Consider the following 14,029-nt stretch of genomic DNA (forward strand, 5'->3'; position numbering starts at 1 on the left):
TAATGGAAACAAAAATTAGCAAAAAAAAGTAGTGAAAAGAAAAAGTGAACAAAATCTGTAAAATTTAATTTTCTTTGGTAATGGATTAAACAAAAAATAATAAAATTCTATTATTATACAAGAAGTGAATAACTTAAATAAAAAATCTTAAAATACAAAGTAATTAAAAAAAAATATTTTCAAAAAGTGTTATAATTAGATTTAACATAATCTTTGAAAAATTAAATTAATTAAAAATTAAAGTATAAAAAACAAAAAAAGTATAATTAAATTTAAGATAATCTTCAAAAAAATAATTTCAATACAAAATAATTAAAAAATAAAATAATATTTTTAACTTTTCTTTTAAATTAAATTAGTACAGATCAAATTATACAAACATAAAAATATTGAAAATAAAATAAACAAAATTGGAAATTGAAACAATTTAAAATTAATTATTTTACTAATTAACTAATTCAATTTTAATATTGTTAATTAATAATATTAATTTAATAACATCAATTTAATAATATTAATTTAATAATATCAATTTAATAATAATTTAATTATTCATTTAATAATATTAATATTATTGGTTCATTTAATAATACGAAAAATTCATAAAACTGGAATAAATAATGCTGAGCTTAAGATTGCAATTAAAAATCCAACTAATTTAATTTAAATTAATTAATTTTAAACAAAGTTATATTTTTAAATACATTCAAAATATTTATATTTTATTTAATTAAACACTATAAACATAAACTAAATAAACATAAAAAAAAAATAAAAACATGCGCTCTAATTAAACTCAGCTGAGTGAAGCTAATTTTTCCAAAACTGGAATTAAACTTTAAATATAATAAAGATTTGCATTAGTACTTTTCGAATACTTTATAATACAACATCTATTGCATTTTTCGTACTAACTAAAATTGATTTATTGCTTCCAGTATTATTATATTTTAAATTATTAACAATAAAAGTCAAACAATCAGCCTTAATTACTATACGAGTCATTGGGTTAAATCACTCTGTGGCAACTAAATTTCTATAAATGTAGACATTTATAAGCTTGCAGTATGTTTGCGATGTGCGCGTTCGGTATGCAGTGCAAACGTGAAATAATTCAGTAAGAAATATTTATTTGTTGTTTTTGTTATTTTTTTTTTGTGTTCAATATTATTTTCACTTCCAAGTAACAGCCAAAAGCAATAATAAAAAATAAATTAAACCAAAGACAAAACGAATAACATTCTTTGCAATCATTGATGTGCCATTGTCACTGGCATAACGAGGTGTGCACGTCAGTTTGGCAAACAAAAAAAAAAGTGAAACAACAAAATCGCAAAGGCAATAACATTTATGCGCGGTGTCGTCATCATAGACAAACAGACGAAATATAAATATTTAACTCGCGCTACTAAGTAAATACGTACAACAAATAGCAATAACAACAGCAACAACAGTAACTAAATAAGCACTGCAGGAATGTGGCGCAGCACACACGTAAACGTTGATATTACAAATAATGCTGGGAGTGGCGTTGCCGGCGTTGGTGGGGGCGGCATACAACGCAGCTCATCTACACATTTTCAAAAACAACACCAGCAGCAGCAACAACAACACCTTCATCATGCACATCAGTCACATTACAATGATGGCGCAACAACAACAACAACAACAGCACAAATAACACCTGTCGGCGTGACCTCAAAGCAATTGTCCCAATTGCAACGCGATCGTTTTTCCTCCTCACAGGCCATACTGCAAGATGCCATAGCCGAATCGAAGATCAGTTTGCATGTGAATTATCGGCATAGTGGCGTTAATGGCAATGCTGTTGGTAGCCACAACAACAATAACAGCAACAACAACAGTAGTAATAGTAGTAGTGGTAGCAACAAAACGGATCATCATAGCGGTGCCATATCCGCACAGCCACGCCCGCGTCCCGTCTCCATGTACGAACAGTATCGTTCGCGTCCATATGGTGGCGCCACCGCTTTGGATTCGCCACCGCCACTAACACCAGCAGCAGCGGCCGCTATTGCGCTCGGACGCAGCGAGAGTTTTTATTTTGGTGAGAGCGCACAAAGTGTGGCCGCTTTGCGGCAACAACATCAGCAATTGCAATTTCAACACAGCAGCAACAACAACAACAGCAGCAAGTCATATCAACTGCAGCAGCAGCAACAACAACAGCGCTATGCTAAGCAAATGCAGTCATCGCCAGCGATCAACGTTGGAAAAGCGCCAGCGCCAGCATTAGCACGCCGTGCAAATCTACGTCAAAGTCCCAGCGAACTGGTATGCCAGCAAAGACTTGTTGTTACCAATTTTATTTCGCCATTGATTTGTACATTTCTTTTCTTTTCATCTTATTTTGCTTTTCCAATTCCAATTTTTTTATTTTGTTGTTTGTGGCAGTAAAAAGTGTAGAAAATCAAAAACTCGTGTTGTGTCGGACACCTGTTTAAGGCAGCGGCAACAACAACAACAATAACAACACAAATATTTGCAACTTTTGCGCATGCGCATTGCAATATACGCGTTTGCCAATGCGCTTCCACTTCCTCACTCGCTCGCTTTTGGCGGTTGCATGCGCCGTCTTTTGACCACTTCAAGTTGTGGCATGTGTGGAAACAAAAAACAGAAAGCGGATAAAAAATTAAGCCAACAACAACAACAACAATTAAATGTAGTTGCTGGTACAATTTTTCCGTACCATAAGCGTGTTGCTGCGGAAGTAATTATAAATATTTTGCACTGCCCATGAATGATTCTCTTATTTGGTCATGTCCAAAAACACAGTTTCTTTTGCCACCGAAACGGTTCGTCTTGAAAATGGTTTAGCGATTTTTTCTCCTTTTGGCATACAATTATTTCCACATACCTAGGCATTTGCTGCCTTTATGTATGTTCATTATATATTTATCTTGTATTTTGCCTTCCCGATATCGCTTTAACGAGTCTTAACGCCAAAGCCTTGGATATATGTGTGATAAATAGCTGTAAAATTTTTGGTATTTCTATTCGTTTAATCTTAGATAACAGAAAATGATGTATGAACTGCTGATATTATGGAAAAAATGGTGCTCAAAGCTCTTCCAACTATTTGGTAGCGTAGCTTCTTTGTTCTTTGTAAATATTGGGTAATTTTGTTTTTTTCAAGGGTTTTTCTAAATTGTTCGCGATTTCTAATGGGTTTTAATGTATTTAAAATCATAATGCCTTAAATTATTTAATGTTTATTAAATCATCAATAGCCTTCTTTGATTCACCACCACTCGCTTAGATTGTCTTGTAAAAACCACAAAAGAATAGTTGAATTCAATAGAAGAGAATATACATACATAGGTACATATAGTTTAACTTCCATAACTCGTACTTTTATAGCTCTTAGTTCTCCATAACTCGAACTCTTGAATTAGCAATAGTGGTCAAATTTCATACAAATTATCTTCTATAACTCGGAAGTCTCTCTAACTCTAACTTTGTGGATTATGGAGTTTCGAGTTAGGGAAGTTCAACTGTATATTACATTAAAGTGAAATAACTGCTTGCTATCTCGGTTTGATTACGTCAGTCTATTTGACCAGTGGTTGGTTCGATTCGTCACTTTCTAAGGCTGGACAATTGGAAAACAGCTATAAATAGAGCTGATAAAATTTTATAGACAGCTGCAAAATTTTTTATTATTAGTTAGGTTAAGATAAACAGTCCTCCAATACGTGTTCTCAAGACAGTTAGGTCTTGTTACAACAACAACTATTTAACAATCTAGCGATCATTCTAATGTTTAGCTAAATTGTTTTTATATTTACTAATTGGTTCAAATATCGATGGCGATAAAAATTTATAATTTATTCAAAATATTTTCGAAAAACAGTACATTCAAGACACCAATAAAGTATGTTGAAATTTAGAAAGCTGTTCAAAAAATTTTTTCTGAAAAATAGATTTTATTTTAGTGTTCTATAGAGTGTCTATGTTTGTCTCTCTACATAGTTAACATGTTTAGTTCTTTGTAGTGCTGAAATGTTTTGCTTGGGTACTCAAAGAAAAATATGCCCTTCACCATCCCATATGACTGATGTCTATTGACTTTTTACTCCTTCACTCCACATATGACCGCAATAATGTCTAAAGTACAGATCCGCAATAATATCCTTAAGTCGCTAAGCGTGGCATTTGGAGAAAGGACAAAGGAATGTTGCGGGCTACTTACAAGACAAACGGCCGGTCGGTCGTCAATTACCCAGCAGCGGTATAGTCGCCTGGATGCAGTGAGATACAGACGTATCTGAATACTGCACTCCGGACAGTTACATGCCTCTAGATGTCTCCTGAAGCACACCTACACAACGAGACCGCTATGCTATGATTTTCGTAGAAATCAATCCTGTACTCGTTTGAACTGCCTCTCAGGTGCATCAAGCCGATCTCCTACAATTTGTCGACGACATAGCGCAATACGCCCACCATACTGCACACGCGGACAGATTGAGACACGCCTTAAACGCCATTCATAGCGGAGCCATTAATATCTTCCTTGCCTCCCACCCAGTGAATAGCGTCCTTGGAAACAAACCACCACCTATAGCAGACGACGAGCTCGAGTTGCCACGGGAAACCAGAGTAACCGTTGCGCAACTTTTTCTGGATACTGTAGCAAGTTAAACTTGTACTTATCCAGACTGAACCCCGACATACAGTATATTTGGCCTGCATGCAATCAAACTTCGCATGATACTAGTCACCTCTTTGCATGCCGAACGAAACTGACTCAGCTTTCCCTTCTCTCTATTTGGTCCGACTCTGTCGAAACATCACGTTTCCTGGGCCTACCGTTAGATGACCTCGACGACAACTAGACTTATACTTTTCGTTTCATCAGGTCTGTATAATAGTTAAAACAACAACAACAACCGTTAGTTTTAGTTTTTTTTTGGGAATTCATATTCTTAAAGTGAATATCAAGCCAAATGAATGGAAACGGGCTATATTCATAAATAAAATTTCCTTTTTCGTATAAACCAATAACCAGAATAAACCAAAAATAATGAGATTTTTAATTTTAGTTTATTTGTTGCTATTTTATCCCTCCGAAATTTGTATTCCTATATGAAAATAGATGACCCTAATGTTGTTCAGAACCAATTACTATTCAATATCTTTTGATTTACAGCAAAGCTTTCGCCATTAAAACGCCTTATAAGGTATATAAATATATTGAAATGCTTACAAATATCCGCTCCTTTGAAAATGCCAATAGGAAAAAATGAAAATTAATTATACCAGCTATATCAGTAAACCAACTTATATACATACATACATACATACAGATTTTAATATCAAGAGAGTTTGTATGTACCTATATGAGGGCACCGTTTTTCTATATACAACAAAAATGTCAGTGCGTTGTACGTGCTTTGGAAAGAAATTATGAATTGCAAGCTCATCAACGCTGCCATCGAGCGCATTACCAATGCCAACGACAATACAAATCACTGTCATTGCCATTGTTATACGTTGGTATCATGATAAATACACTTAAATATGTATACATGTGTGTGTGTGTGTACGCACATTCTTACGCATTTAACGAAAAAGAAATCCATTTTCGGTACAACTTAAATTCTGCTAATCGTTTAAGTATACCATTTTCGATAAATAATATTTTGTTTGTCACAAATTCGTAGTGGCAATTCATTATCACTTTGTGTAAGTTTAACTTTAATTAAAAATTGTTAGAAATAAATAAAACAATGATCTCATAATAATATAGCGGTCAAAAATTTTCCAACAATATAAAATATATTTATGTAGGTATGTATGTGCTTGTGGTTGGTTAAATGGTTAGTTAGGCAGTTGTTAAGCGCTCCATAATGAAATGTATTACTCAATGTATGTGTATCTAAAAAAATTGCATAGTAAGCCTGACAATAAATAGGTTCACTAGAGGTTTATCTATAATATTGAAGTGTATATTTACATATATGTATGTACATATGTATTTACATAATATTAATTATGTGTGGTAAATGCTTAGAATACCAAAAGTTAGTCATTACTTTCTTTATTATCATTTCTATATTAACAGTGCATCACTACTCTGCCTTAATCATCTAAAATAGAACTTTACCTCAACAACGAAAAAATGCTAGGATTTTTCAATAATTAAAAACAAACGCTATAAATGACAGCACACCGTGCACCCCTAAAGTCGAGACCATTAATGATAACATTGTTGTAGTTTTTATTTTTGTATTTTAATTGTATAATGGATCGACTGCTTGGCTACCAAACAGCTCAAGTATTTATCGGTTTGCTTTGCTTGAGATAAAATACCAGTGACATAAGCAAAAGCTAATAAGTAAATACCTTTGAACATGTTTACATACCAACATACATCCACATACCTACATATATCGCACATGTGTGCATCAGCGCAAATATAAAAGTTGTGTTTACTATGTAATCAAGTGCAATGCGTGCGCGTGTTATTTCAAGTCTTAAGAAAATGTAATTAATTTTTTTTGTTTTTCTTTTTTCGTGTTGAAAACATTTTCACAATTTTTTAATTTACTTTTGCTTGTAATTCTATTTACAGAAAGTGGATCCTGAGCTAATTTTCACGAAGCAAGAACGGATCGGGAAAGGTTCCTTCGGCGAGGTATTCAAAGGCATCGATAATCGAACGCAACAGGTTTGTTTATTGTAAATATTGCTTTTTAAACACATTTTTTAAAATCTATTTTATTTTTAATTCAATAGGTCGTGGCTATTAAGATAATTGATTTGGAGGAGGCGGAAGATGAGATCGAAGATATACAACAGGAAATTATGGTACTGTCACAATGTGACTCACCGTTCGTTACGAAATATTATGGATCGTATCTTAAGGTGAGCAGTTTGTGAAGCGTTTAAGTGTGTGACTAGCGAGTGTGGCATCAATGAACTGATGTGTGTTATCGATGACCATTTTTATGAGGCATATTTGCTTTAATTTTCTAAGCATGTTGACCAGGCATTTCAACTAAATTGTATTTCTCTTTCGACATATCAAAAACACCTTAACCGGAAGCTAATACATCCCCAGACTGTTTGGAATGATCTCTCCCGGGCTATTAAGGGGTTATATACAGTTAGAATTTTCAAAAAAATCGATTTTTTTTATTTCATTTTCTTAATGTACATATATTTAAGAATACATACAGAAAATTTCATATCGTTCCGGTGAATATTTTCAAAGTTACAAGGAAATGAAAAATTTGAAAAGGCGTTTCAGAGTGCTTGGAAGTACAAGGTTCAAACTTTAAACGCGTTCTCAAATGGTGTTTTCAAAGTCGGTGACCAACATTACTCGAAAACGGCTAGACCACTTAGTCAAATTTCTTAAATATATTTTCTTCTTAAATATATTTTTTAGTAATTAATCGTAGATTTTTTCTCTCCGATACATATTTTTTTTTATAAACAATTTAAGGCCGAAATTTTGGTGAAAAATCGATTTTTTTTTAGAAACCGCCATTTTGTCAAAACGTTAATTTAACGAAATCTGTTTGGTTTTTTAATTTCGGATGATCCAGTTCCGAGATATAGTGGTCACCGCAAAACGTCTTTTTTGAGAGGAGCTCCTGGAGATCAGCTGTAGCTCTTTTTCAAATAAATATTTTTACTAGTACTAAGTCTTAAAATACAGTTAAAAGATACCATAATATGTGTATAAATTTTTGGATCAATAAATTAAAAAGTTTTCTCAGAAAAAATTCTGGAAAATTCACTTTTTTTCGGCCGTCTAACTGTATATAACCCCTTAAAGAGCTTATCCGAGTGTTTTGTGGTCCATTACAACACCATTTTCTCATTTATTCTGATTTCTCTCTTTTTCAGTAGTTTATACCAGACTTTTTAGACCAGTTTACTCCCCATTTATCCACTCCATTAATCCCTATATCACTCCTAATCGCTAAGGACCATAACTGGTATATGCGTTGGCCTACCAGACCAACCTAACCTAACCTAATACCCATCTAAATGATACATCTGTAGACCCACCGACTTCCATATTAAATTATATTATATCATTGAGTTTTATGTAGTTATTTTGCAATAATAAAGCACATATTTAAAGCTAAAGAATCTCAACAACAAATTATAAAAACTTTCCAAACTTTATACCAGATTTTTATACCAGTTTTTCCCCATCTAAATTATACATCTGTAGACCCACTGAGGAACATACTTAATTGTATCTATCATTGAGCTTTATTTAGTTCTTTTGCAATAACAAAGAACATATTTGAAGCTAAAGAATCTCAACAAACAATTATGAAAACTGAGTTCATCTAGGGGCATATATGAATTCCTGACTGAATGACTCATCAAAACACTAGGTGTGATTATACGTAAATAGTCCCTCTGTCTCACTATTTACTGGCGAAATTTCACTTTAGACCAGTTTTTATACCAGTTTATTTTTTATCGCATCCCTCGAAATAATAATATTTTCGTTACGTGTTACTTAATATTCCTGTTATATCAAACAAATTACTGAATGTTGAATAGCCTCAACAACAAAATTTGGTATAAAACGAATTCCAGTCGTAACACGAACTTTGCCAAAACCATACTAAATATTTAGAACGTTCCAAAGGAGGATTTTTTAATATAAAATATGTGAAAAATATCGTTATCATTGACGTCACTATTTTAAACTTAAAATTAAGAAATCTCAAGATTCTCTTTTTTAGTCCATTCTTCCAAGAATAATCAAAATTTTATTTATTTCTATTTATTTAAAAGGGTACAAAGCTATGGATAATAATGGAGTATTTAGGTGGCGGTTCGGCGCTGGATCTAATGAAAGCTGGTTCTTTCGAGGAAATGCACATAGCAATAATATTGCGCGAAGTGCTAAAGGGTCTGGACTATCTGCATTCGGAACGCAAATTGCATCGAGACATCAAAGCGGCCAACGTATTGCTAAGCGAAATGGGTGATGTGAAATTGGCTGATTTCGGTGTGGCCGGACAGTTAACGAACACAACGTCGAAGCGTAATACATTCGTAGGTACACCATTTTGGATGGCACCCGAAGTGATAAAGCAGTCCATGTACGATTCCAAAGCGGACATTTGGTCACTCGGCATCACAGCCATTGAATTGGCCAAGGGTGAGCCGCCCAATTCGGAGCTGCATCCAATGCGTGTTTTATTTTTGATACCGAAAAATAATCCGCCACAATTAACGGGAAACTATACGAAATCTTTCAAGGATTTCGTGGAAGCGTGCCTTAATAAGGATCCTGAAAATGTGCGTACTTGAAAATATTGATTGAGTGTTAATTAAATGAAATTTTATTTAATAGAGACCGACAGCCAAGGAACTATTGAAATATCCTTTTATCAAGAAAGCCAAGAAGAACTCGTACCTTATCGATTTAATTGATCGCTATAAAAAATGGAAGCTGCAGAAGGGTGATGAAAGCGAAACCGAATCGGAGAACTCAGATTCGTAAATATGTTTATATCGTAATGCTTGAAATATTTTCCAATTTTATTGTTTAATTTTAGTGACGAATCGAAACCTGGCGGCAATAATGATGAACCTTGGATAATGACCGTTAAAGGTCTGAGCATCAATAATGCACCACGCGAATCCATTGTTCCAAATAGCAGCTTTAAAGAGATGGAACACATGAAAATATCACAGAAATTATCACAAAGTAGCGGTGCAACGCCGATAGCAATTAATGCGATCAACAAACACTATCCGGGTAGTGGTGCAACGTCAGTAGCGTTGTCACCGTCCGCCACAGCGCAACTGCACGACAGCATGGCGGGCAGTCCGCCAAGTACAGCCACCACATCATCATCATCAACATCAACGTCCGCCGCAACGCAACGCGACGCCAACTTAAATCATTACAAACAAGCAGCGGCATCGGCTGGCGTGCTGCGCTCATCCAGCGCTAATATAGCGCATCAAACGCTCAGTCCAACACATAAGCAATCATCGGGCAGTCAAGAGCTGCTCTCGTCCTCGAGCGGTAGCAATTCGCCAAATGCTGATGGCATGAAGAAGATCAGCAATAGCAGCAGCAGCAATGCGGTCTTCCAAGAGTCCAAATCGAACTTGAGACAGAGTCGCTCCGCCTCACTAGATGAGGAGCATGAACAGCGACGCTCATCGGTAGGTGTTGGTGTGCATATAAAGTATGTATTTGTCACGCCTAAAATTCATCATTTAAATTCATTACAGCTCATCGAGCATGCCAAAAGTGAAGATCAACTGCGTGAAGAGGAGTCACGTGCACAGCGGCGCAGTATGCATGCCAGCGGTGTGTCATCCAACTCGTCGCCGATGCTTAGCTCCAGCTCGAGTGGTGGTAATTACAATGGCAATACGTCATTGTCGAATAGTAGTGCGCATGGCAGCGAACGTTCAGCGTATGGCGCGGCATTGGAGGTGTCTGCGTCGGCATCAGCCGCCGCCACAGCGGTGTCATCAAATAATTCCAATCACAAATTGGGTGGCAATCGTGTGATGCAGACAAATAGCGCATGCCTGAATAATTTCCTCTTTCCAGTGCTTACGGATGTGAGTGAATTTTGATTTTTTTTTTAATTTTCAAAATTTCTTTTTAATTTTTTTAATATTATCTTATTTATTTTTTTTTTAATTTAATTGTATTTTTTTTTCTTTTTTTTTTTGTAATTAAAAAAAATATTTCATAATTTTTTATTTATTTTTTTTTGTAATTATTATTTTTTATTTTAATCTTTTTTAACTATTATTTTTTAAATTAAATAATTTCCTCTTTCCAGTGCTTACGGATGTGAGTGATTTTTTTCATTATTTGTTTTTTTTTTTTATTTTTGTTTTGTTTTTTGATTTTTGTTTTGTTTCTGATTTTAATTTTTTTTTTAATTATGTTTTTTTAAGTTTAATTAAATTTTTGTTTTATTTTTTTTTTTTAACTTTTTTAATTTAAATTTTTTTTAATACAATTTTTTTTCATAATTTCATAATTTATTTTATAACATTTGTATTCCGTTTCTCTTAATTTTTTTTAATTATTGTTTTACGTGCTTACCGATGTGAGTGACTTTTTTTATTCATAATTTTTTAAATTCCTATTTTTTTAATTTTTGTTTAATTTAATTAAGTTTTTTTTTAATTTATTTTTTTAATTTTAATTTTTGTTTTTTTTTTTAATATTATATTTTTTTATAATTGAATTGAATACAAATTTTTTCATAATTTATGTCATAATATGTGTATTCCGTTTATTTTAATTTTGTTTTTTTATTCATAGTTTTTTTAAATTTTATTTTTTAATTTTTATTTAATTTAATATGTTTTATTTTAATTTTAATTAATTTTTTTAATTTTTTTATATTTTTTAATTTTTTTATATTTTTTAATTTTTTTATATTTTTTTCATTTTTTTATATTTCTTTATAATTAAATAAAATATTTTTCATAAATTCATAATTTATTTTATAATATTTGTATTCCGTTTCTTTTAATTTTGTTTTACGTCCTTACGGATGTGAGTGATTTTTAATTTTTTTAATAAATGATTTTTAATTTTTTTCATAATATATATTTTTATTTATTTTTTTTGTAATTTGTTTAATTTTTTTTTTTAATTAAATTAATTGCTCTCTCCAGTGCTTACGGATGTGTTTGATTTTTTATAATTAAACTTTTTTTTCATAATTTCATACATTGTTTATTTTTTAGTTTTTTATCTACTATTTTATTTATTTAGTTTTTTATTTTAGGTTTTTTAATAATTAAAAATTTGTAAATATTTTTTTCCTAAATTAATGATTTTTTTTACGAAATTTTTGTTTTCTAATTAAAAATTATTTTTTATTTATTTTATTTTAATTTTTTTATTATTTTACAATTAAAAAATATTTGTAAATTTTTTCATAAAATTTTTTAATAATATTTGGCTGCATAATTTCTGCAGATTCAACGAAAGTACGCCAATTCGAGCAAAAATTCAAACGTTACGGACATTGGTGACTTAAAGTCAGTATTGGAATTGGCCGAGCGTAGCAGTCCAGGTGTCAGTGATTTGTTTCTCAAAGAGATAATTCACAAATTAGTTCCCGGCTACTCGGAGACGCGTATTAACAATATTATGGACAGGGCTATCAGGTGGGTTTTAATTGAAATTATTTATTTTTTTATTTATTAATAATGTTTTAAATTAAGTGTTTTTTTAATAATTTAAAAAAAAAAATTTTTTTTTAATATTTTAAAATAAATGTTTTTTTTTTGTTATTAATAATATTTAAAAATTTTATTTCTTTATTTTCTCTCGACAGAAATAAGAAGTAAACGAACACAATGGTACATGGACTGATTTTAAATAAAAACAACACAACAACAACAACAACATAAATATCTAAATGTTATGATATTGAAAATAATAAATATAAAACAGTTTGGAGAGATTGGAACAATGTGCATATATAGCAAATATTTTAGAAATTGCGCCGAAAATGCGCAATTAAGCGATATCTCTTTAAAAAAAAGCAAAGAAAAGTAAAAAAAACAAACGTAACTCCATACCTAAATAAATTTAAATATATTTAAAAGAAATTTAACAAAAAATGATACAACAACAACCACAGTGTACTACCCCCGCAATATTGTTTGTTATGATAGTGTAATATTTATTGGATTCCAAATAAATCGTTGCCACACACACACACTGCTGCGTGCGGCGATCAGCTGTTAGGTTCTCGTTTGAAGATTAATTAATTGTAGATAATTTGATGAAATCAACTATAACTATATTGCATACGAAGGTACATTAATTTAGTGTGAATGTAAAATGCAAATACATATTAAATTAAAAGAAAAAAACGTCTTATAAACAGAAAAAAAAAAACAAATAAACAAAAATGAAATGTAATGACTTATTTGTGTAGTGTTTAGCTAAATTCAAGTCATACGCTATAGCGCCGATCAGTTTGCCACCACAAAACAAGCGCTGCTGTGGAGATACGACGCATATTTGTTGTACTCTTTCCACACTTTCCCACACATTTCGGTTGGTCTTATATACTAGATATATAGTTACATATATGTAGTTAAAATTAAATGTAAAGCATAACGCGTGGAAAATGCGAAATTGTATGAGTTCAGTTCTTACTTTTATAATTTAGTAATTTTTTTGTTTTGTTTTTGTATTAATTCACACTTAATATTAGTTTTAATTGTAAACAATAAAGTTAAAGTAACGTACATATATACAAAAATATATGAAAAAGGAATGAAGAAAATAACATAAAAAACAAAAATAAAATAAAAAATACAGTCTATGCAAAAATATAGTAAACTATGTGGCAATGCAACATTGCAACTAACATGGCATGCAAACATACCTACATACAATATTAATACTAAAAAAATAAATGAATAAAAATATAAAAGAATAATAGTATTTAGCAATAAAACCTACAATACATACATACCTATTTGAAAAATCAGCAACAACAACAAAACGGAAAAACGTCAAGCAAAGTAAATAACAGTAATGGCAAATAGTTTTAACAAAGCAAACAACAGTAAGAAAAACTCGTAATGAAGTAAATACAAATAAATAATCGGACAATATTATAAAGACTATCAACTGGGCGTTTTTGTTTTGAGGTTATGGAGGTTGATAATGTAGTATGTTAGGTAGCGGTTGAGAAACCGGGAGCGGAGCGTTGTTAGGATGCCATAGTTTTAGTATATACAGATGGACTTCCATAACTCGAACTTCTCTATCTCGAAGTACTCCATAACTCGAACTCTTGAATTGCCAATAGATGTCAAATTTCATACAAATTACCTTCTGTAACTCGGAAGTCTCTCTAACTCGATTTGTTTTTGTGGATTATGGTGATTTGAGTTAGGAAAGTTCAACTGTAAGTTTTTTTAACAATATTAAAGATTTTGAATTTAGCTTGCGGGAGTTTTGAAGTCATTATTAGCTCATCCTCTTAAAATTGCAGATGGGACCAAT

At 31.7% G+C, this 14,029-nt stretch overlaps 1 protein-coding gene across 1 annotated transcript; it reads left to right on the plus strand.

The window, feature by feature from the left end:
• The first annotated feature begins 1,210 nt into the window (after window positions 1-1,210).
• LOC105217912 (germinal center kinase 1) lies at window positions 1,211-13,647 on the plus strand. The gene is made up of 9 exons (XM_054226681.1): window positions 1,211-2,295; window positions 6,602-6,697; window positions 6,766-6,894; window positions 8,797-9,306; window positions 9,362-9,507; window positions 9,567-10,185; window positions 10,255-10,593; window positions 11,978-12,168; window positions 12,339-13,647. The coding sequence occupies exons 1-9, from the start codon at window positions 1,477-1,479 to the stop codon at window positions 12,349-12,351; spliced, it is 2,862 nt and encodes a 953-aa protein (XP_054082656.1). The 5' UTR covers window positions 1,211-1,476; the 3' UTR covers window positions 12,352-13,647.
• The last annotated feature ends 382 nt before the right edge of the window (window positions 13,648-14,029 follow it).

This window comes from Zeugodacus cucurbitae, chromosome 3, assembly GCF_028554725.1.
Source record: "Zeugodacus cucurbitae isolate PBARC_wt_2022May chromosome 3, idZeuCucr1.2, whole genome shotgun sequence".
In the NCBI taxonomy this organism is placed as follows: domain Eukaryota; kingdom Metazoa; phylum Arthropoda; class Insecta; order Diptera; family Tephritidae; genus Zeugodacus; species Zeugodacus cucurbitae.

Bases quoted from the DNA above. Each gene is read 5' to 3' on its own strand.
- LOC105217912 (XM_054226681.1), top strand. From the start codon at position 1,477: ATGTGGCGCAGCACACACGTAAACGTTGATATTACAAATAATGCTGGG. The intron at 6,895-8,796 runs GTGAGCAGTTTG...TTTATTTAAAAG, and splicing joins ATTATGGATCGTATCTTAAG to GGTACAAAGCTATGGATAAT. The intron at 9,508-9,566 runs GTAAATATGTTT...GTTTAATTTTAG, and splicing joins GAATCGGAGAACTCAGATTC to TGACGAATCGAAACCTGGCG.